Source organism: Gouania willdenowi, chromosome 22 (assembly GCF_900634775.1).
Source record: "Gouania willdenowi chromosome 22, fGouWil2.1, whole genome shotgun sequence".
NCBI lineage: Eukaryota > Metazoa > Chordata > Actinopteri > Blenniiformes > Gobiesocidae > Gouania > Gouania willdenowi.
In genome coordinates, this window is record NC_041065.1 from 8,976,057 (window position 1) to 8,984,305 (window position 8,249).

General features: G+C 34.3%; 1 gene segment (V, D, J or C); it reads left to right on the forward strand.

The window, feature by feature from the left end:
• The first annotated feature begins 863 nt into the window (after positions 1–863).
• LOC114456731 (immunoglobulin kappa variable 1-33-like) lies at positions 864–1,415 on the forward strand. The segment is given in 2 exon segments: positions 864–912; positions 992–1,415. Coding segments are annotated over 2 exon segments (414 nt in total).
• Positions 1,416–8,249: the final 6,834 nt, after the last annotated feature.

Genomic DNA, 8,249 nt, shown 5'->3' on the forward strand with positions numbered 1-8,249 from the left:
CTGAAATAAAATGAAACCAAGACTGAAAATGTATTATTCTGAATGTCAGAGTGAATCTAAACCCCCAAGGTTTTATTTTACAACTACAAATGTATTGTCCTGATAAAATATGTGTTCCTGTACATGTGAAAGCACAGTGCAATAATATTTTAAAAAAAAAGTCCAAACCATCTTGAGATTTCTCACCTCAGTCTAAAAATATCTGTAAAATAAACATTGTTAAAGTTTATCACTCCTCATGTCACGTCACTTATACATTATTCCAGCAGATGACACTCGAAAAAGAGAAGTATAGTTATACTCAATATACCACATCTCACTGTGAGATGTGTTATTTGAGGCAGATGAAGATATTTTTCAATTATTTTGTATACTGTATATAATCTATTTCATGTCACTTGTTTACCTTTTTTCATTTCATTCAGACAAATTTTATCACATCTATTCATCAAAATATAGTTTAATGTTTGCTTGTTTAAAAAAATTAAATATATTATGAGTACTTTAATTTAAGTAACTATTCTGTTAGAGTTCTTATTTTTTCTAAAAATAAAAGAAATGGTCAAAGACAAAGATATTCAGCTTCTTGTGCAAATATATTTAAAATAACAATGGAGCGCCACCTAAAATCCTACCTGGGGCGACAAATTGTTGAGGACTGACACTGATTTACAGCAGTAAATTATATGGGCGTGTATATCACCAGTAAAATACTTTGAGCTTGTTTCACTTTTCTATCATTCCAGTAGATGTCACTAGTGAGTGGTAAATTATTCTCATTGTTGGCTTCCATGTCACTAAGAGGTTGGACGATCACAGGATATAAACTAGTTTACTGGTGTGAACCAGTGTCTTGTATTAGAGGGCAGAGGATGAACATGTTACTATTAACCATCATATCTTGGCTCACTGGTATCCACTTTCACCTTTTAGAAATGTCAGAGTGATATCTACATGTACTGCTGCTCACTCACTTTCTCTTCTCCTATAGGTGTGAGTCTGAGCGTCAAAGTAGACCAAACACCTGTAGAAGCTTTCAGAAAACCTGGAGACAAAGTCCAGCTGGTCTGCAGCCATGGAGAGATTGACTATAGGTACATGCAGTGGTATCAACAATCCCACAGAGAGCCAGGATTGAAGCGCATAGGGCATGTGAATTATAATGACAAGGAGTATGAAGAAGGATTCCAAAAGGATTTTATCTTCACTGGAGATCTGAGTGGAGATAAAGCTAAAAATATAACTCTGACCATCTCCAACCTGAAGACATCTGAGCACAGTGCAGTGTACTACTGTGCTGCTAGCTATGCACAATGGCAACAAATGCCCTCAGCCTCATACAATAACCTCCACCCATCAGTTTAATAGGAACAGTGTCTCCTGATTAGAGATGCATGAACTATGTGAGAAATACATGTACAATCCAATCTGCTTATTGATATGATATACAGTATATAGACTACCATTGATTTGGTAGCCTATAGAAAGAATGATTAACATGCCCCTCCTACCTCATGCATCTAGCAGTACAAACAGTTTTGATGAAACTGAGAGATTGATTCTTGTAATATCCATCAAATCCCACCAAATTAAGTGCATGTCTGTGTCATATTTGGTCAAGGTTACACTGCGTTTCTTATGACTGATTGTTTAATATCTTCTCTCTGTATTTCTTCCAGGTGCTGCCATGGATATGAATTTCTATATTTTTAATTGACATTAATGTGAAAACACAGATTACAGATTGTATGAGCATTCAAGTAACATCAGAATATGATACTATTCTTTGGTATCGGTGCTCACCAGGCGACACTGCCCTCATTCTCATTGCCTACATGTATTATAAAGACCCAACTGTTGAGCAGCCTTTCGTGGACCGTTTTAATGTGAGTGGAGATGGAGAAAAGGAAGCACTTCTTCACCTCCTGGACCTGAGACCTGAGGACAGAGGGGTATATTTTGGTGCAGCAAGGCACACAGTCACAGAAAGAGTGACTGTGTGGTACAAAAACCTTCATAATGATTCTACAGATAAACACATATCAGCAGGAAACCTCTGAGCTATGGGACTGTATCCTAATAAGTCAGCACAGTATAGGCTCTCACAGTTTTCTCTAACATTCAAAATCCATGAGGTTCAATATTTAAATGACTAAAAATGATGCAGACTAATTTATTATTTCATCACAACAGATCAGTGTTTCTCAATTGGTATGGCTTTGGGACCCATAAATTATTATTCATGAGAAATAAAAATAAATGAAAAAACTTTGAACTTAAACTTCAAAGAATCTGTGGAGTTTGAACTTGAAACGATCCATACGATAACTTAAAAGCAATTACTGTATGTATAGCAGGTAATATTATCATTTAATAATCACTATACAGTAAAATTATTTATCCTAAGGGGTAGCATTGGGCTGCTATATTACAGGAGCCTGGATATCAAGTTTTGGGACAATGACACCAGATGGAGAATGACACCCTTTAACTCTCAATCAGCTGCATTTTTGAAAATCAAATTCTGCAGTAGTTTTTAAGGTTGTTTTTTAATATATATATTTTTTATTTTTTTATTTTTTTTATTATCAATAGGAATAATTTTAAAAAGGTTGTACGTTGGAAATAATAAGTACTTCTTTGTATTCGAGAAAAGTCTGCCTGTTTATAAAAAAAAATATTTCAAAATAAAAGCTCATCAAATTTTTTTTAGAAAGTCTATTTGTACGGTTGCCATACGGACAACCACGGTGGTACGGTTAGGGTTAGGTTTAAGGTTAGGTTTAAAGTTAGGTTATAATCTAGTTTTGTAACAATTTTTAGGGTTAGGATTAAGGTAAAGTTTAGTCTTAGTCACAGGACCTAAACTGGCCAAATAGTCGGTATATTGATACGGCAACCTTACGGATAGCCACCGCCTTTTTTTTTTATTGGATCCAAGCAGATTCCCAGAACCCATTTTGGGTCTTGACCCAGAAGTTGAGAATATGCTTTAGTTGCAAGTATCCTTTGATTTTTACTGAAAAAACTACTTTTGGGAGAAATTCAAAAAAATTTCCACTGAAGCACAACATTGATTACTGTTTGTAGCTAAAGTTTGCAGCCAATGACGGTCAGAATAAGATCATATCAATGAAAGGCCCCAAATGTCTGACCATGTTAGATTTATAAGCAATAAAACATTAATATTGTTATTTGACTTTTTTAAATCCATTTATGCATTTTCTGACCCTCTTACTCCTTTTTTTCAGGTTTGCAGGACTTTTTTTCTCCTAATTATTATTATTTTTCAAATCAAAATCAAATCAAACTCTATTTATATAGTACTTTTCATATATAAAATATAATTAAAAGTGCTTTACATCATTCAAACATGACATATATTTTAATTGTAATATGAACATTTAGATGTAAAATGTTAACATCAATGATATTAATGCGTCACTGGAACCCATATAGACCATAAAAATCCTCATTTCCAGTAAAAAAGTAAAACCCAGTTTGTAACGCCTCTAACAGGGATTCAGCAGATGCTACAGAGAACGTTCCTAGTGTCAAATATAACAGTTAATATTTACTGGTTAAACTTCAAATATCTGTTATATCACTGCCACAAAGATGCACCTGCAGGAAAGTGGTTTAATGATTTATTGATACAGACACAAACACTTATTTGTCGCACATGTTACAGTTGGAATGTTTAGTCAGCATGTTTCCATGAATGTTGACATTAGAACAAACAATACAGTTTTTCACTGATTGAACCTTTATTTTTGCATAAAGAACCAAGAACATTATGAACATGTTGTGATGGATTAAATTATTACTTCCAGTCATTTTTGATCCCAAAGTATTGACTTTGATGCACTTCACACGTCAGAGACTTAGTGACGTTATTTCCTGTCAACAGTCACCATCAGTTGGATCACTCAGTGACTAGAGTCTAGTTCACACTGAAAATGAGTCTCACCTGGCACACTTTCTTCATTCTTTGGGCTGCAGGTAAGAGGAACAACTATACACAAAATTAAACATTGCTTAATTACATATTTGGCCATATTTTTCATTGAATTTCAAAGTCTTTTCTGGACATGTATTGTTCACTATGTAAGTTTGTAACTTTTCCTCCTCTCTGTGTTTCAGGTGTGTCTGAGTGTATTTTGATCACTCAGTGGCCTCGTTACATCTTCAGCCATTTAAATAATTCAATAGAATTAAACTGTTATCAGAATGACACAGAATATGAATACCTTTACTGGTATAAACAACAGAAAGGTGGAACCATTCAGATGATGGCCAGCGTATTAGCTGGCACAGCTGACTATGAAGATGAGTATAAATCTGGGTATCAGGCGGTGAGGCTGAGCAAAAAGCAGTGGACCCTCACCATATCCAGGATTCAGGAGAGAGATGAAGCTTTCTATCTGTGTGCTGCCAGCTTTGCACAGTGCTGTGTCGAGCCCTGGACTGTGACAAAAACACACTGAGGACAAATCCACAATGACTGGTTTGTGCAACAACTCCAGAAAGTGTTAGATGCTGTCATGAAAGCCTGAAAGATGCTGATTTACTTATTCTTGTTCATGTATGAATTTCAACATCCACGCAGAATCACACTTTTTCTTCAAAAGTTTAGGCAGTGGTGGCGTAGTGGTTAAGGAAGCAATCGATTAGTGTATTAATCATCTCATTTTTATATTTAAAAAAAAAACATAAATCATCTTCCACATTTATATGTATATATATATATATCATACATAATAATGTATCTAATGTGTATTTTTGGCTCAAACCTAAATCAGCTGCTGGTTCTGTGTATGCAGATCTACATATTTAGGTTTTACATGATCTTTGGATTATCTGCTTCAGAAAGACTTTGTTGACTTGTAGTAATATACATAATCATAACACCAATCAATGACTCACTAATCAATAGACTTGTGTTGTCCCTGTTATTTACTGACATCCTATTGTGGTGAACTGACAGAAGGGTTTTCTTTAATAAACAATGATGTGTTTACCTTCAGCAAAGTTGTAGTTTAATGTTTATCAGCCTATGACCAATATCAATAAAGGATCATTGCCTGAATAATACTAACTGCTACCTACAGATACATGGAAGTACATGGTGAAAATTCCTTATTAAGTTACTTATTAAGCATAAATATTTTGTGTGTACCCATTACACATATTTACTTTTAAGGTCAGACTTCCAAGCAATCTTAAATTAAAATACAAAATCATGGCATGAAGAACATTCAGATCTTACATAGAAGATGTAAATTGAGCAGCTTCTGTCAACAGGTGGCAGCACAGCCCACAGTATATATGTTGCCTTAAAAGCAGTAAAGTGGAGATTACAGTAATCCAACAAAAACAAAACAAACCCGTAATGATATAAAATTATTATAAATACTCCTTTTCTTAAGTCAGAACAACCAGAGGTGTAAATACTACTGATATATTCTACTCAAGTAGAAGTACTGTTACTTGATTGAAATTGTACTCAAATACAAGTACAAGTAAGTTATACATAAAGTACTCAAGTACAAACAAAAAGTAGCTCAATTAGAAAGTTCTCAAAGTAAAAGTTACGAGTTACTTTAACCCCCACGTTTATTTTTGGTAATAAATCTTGCCACAGTTCCCTTGTATACAGTAAATATCTCATGTATAAACTTATAAAGGAAGAGATGAAATCTTGCACAATTGAACTTTTATTATTTTCCACAAAGGCATCTGTATAAAATAAAAAGGTTGATATGACTGATATAATCTAATATATTTTATGGTCTGGACACTCTTACTTCTAAAGTCTTTAAAATGTTGCACAACACACGTTTATTATTCAGTTAAATTCAACTTCATTTATATAGTGCAAATTACACCAAAGTCATCTATTGTGTAAAAACTACATAGTGATTCTGGTGTTAGTCTGGTGTGATCCAAAGTTTAACACTTCAGTGTTTTCTCTTTTTGTCTCCCTCACAAACAGAAAATCCTCGGTGCCTATGTTTACCTCCTCTTCATGATGGTGGCGCTGTTTGCCTTCATTCTGACCTGGAATCACCTGCCAGAGACCAAAGGTCACACTTTTGATGACATTGCAGAGGAGTTCAGAGGAGCAGAGGGCATCCCTCTGAACAATAAATTCCATTTTAACACATTCACCTAAAGAACTTTCTGCTGTGAAGATATTCAGGCCAAATACCATAATTATTTGAAATGGTCAAACAAATGTTGCAAGTCAAACATTATAATAAATGTGGTTTTATATCATTGTGGGCCTTTCATTTTACACTAATGAATTTGTTTTGTGAATAAATGAAAAAAAAAACTATTTATCAAACACAAAAACTCACTCCAAATATTCAGATTTTAAATTCAAAAATTTATCAGTAGTAAAATAAAAATATTATTAACTGATCCACCAAAATATTGTGACGTGCTACTTTAAAGTCAATAGAAAAAATTAAATGAAAAATCTTAACACAATAATGAAATATAAATTAATAATCCTTTGAGAAGGACAACACAATTGTGGTTAGTGAGAAAGCTGTGTGGATACCAGTGTTAATGTTTGAAAGCAAAATGTGATTTAATTTATGTTACTAGTGAAAAACTAATAAACAATAAATGATATGAAGACACAGAGGCAAATGACCTCATTTAAAGGATTTTTAATATGTGACTAATCATTAGTGATGTAAACAGTCTATGTTCGTAGCTCAAATATGATACAATTACAGGGAGCTAAGGCATATGCTAAGTTGTTTATTGAAGGGTAAAACCAATTGGTAAAAATTTCCGATTTTCTTTAGACCGAAGTGTGTGGGCCATTTGTTTAAATCACATGGAATGACCCAATGGGCAGTAGGAACATGTTAAAAAATAGTGTATCGTATTTCTGATTTAAAAGAAAAAAAAGTCCTGTTGACGCATCTTTGTCACCTCCTTCTGTTACTTCCTGTTTAAGGGCAACAAACAGGACTTTAGTCATTGATGTCTGCAGTGAAAGAAGTATGAACAGCTTCACTATGATACTCCTGGGCTTATTAAATTGCTTTCTTCATTTGTCAGGAACTGTGGGTGAGAAAAAAAACAATATTCCAAAATTAGAGAATTCAAATATCTTATTTAAAAAAATCCTTTCTGCTGTTTTTACAGGAGCATCTGACAGCAAACATGTGGAGCAAAAACCTCCATTCATAATTAGGAAATATGGAGATTCAGTCAACAATGAAATCAAATGTAAACACAACATAACAAATTATCAAGTTATTCTTTGGTACAAACAAGACAGAGGAAAATCTCTCAAGCTCCTGGGATATCTGTACACGGACATCCCAAACTATGAGGAAGATCTCGAAGAAAGGATCCGTTTTGACGGTGATGGTCGTAAAGAATCAACCCTCAGAGTTACTGATTTAAACTTCAATGATAGTGCCTTGTATTTCTGCGCTGCGAGCTACACAGTGCTGTAAATAAGAACAAAGTTAGCACAAAAACCTCCTTTAAACTGCCTGACAGCAAACACATCTACCCTCCTCAACACCTGCAAAGACCTCAGACAACAGAGCATCAGGAGATTTAATCATTTTTTCCTTTTTTTTCCCAACACATTGTGGGTGTTGTTCTGTTGTTGTGCAGTACTTTGTATTATCAGTCTGATGTACATTTTCAAACTCATTGATTGATTGATTTTACTTTACTAATCCCCAGAGGGGAAATTCAGTTTCAATTACATCCTGACCAAGAAACATGAAAAGACAATCACTTATAACATGGGGGGACAGGGGCGGGAGAACTGTGGAGCAGCGGGCAGCAGGGCGGCGCTCTGTTTCTTAGATGAGAATTATGGAACAATGTGTAAGAAGACTGTGTTTAGTAAATGAGAATTTGTAAGTTTAGATTACAAATACAAGCTTTAGGCCTCACCATACTTGCTTCATATCAGTTCTTTAAACCTGGCAAATATAAGCTAGAAAGGTTAATACATTCCCAAAAATACTCACTTCATCAAGTGTTTTATATGTACTAGTACAGTGCCCATTGGAATTATGTATTAATATAATGGGAGGAGCTTAAGTAGAGTAGTCAATTATGGCGAAATTAGTATGTTTTTGAATGTTGGATGTACAAAGAGGTGTACATACTCAGTACTCTGTAGTGTTAAAAAGGGGTTTATTTGCAGGTGCAAAGTAAAATAGTGTGTGTGATTTCCCTGATTAAATTCTATGGGACATGCA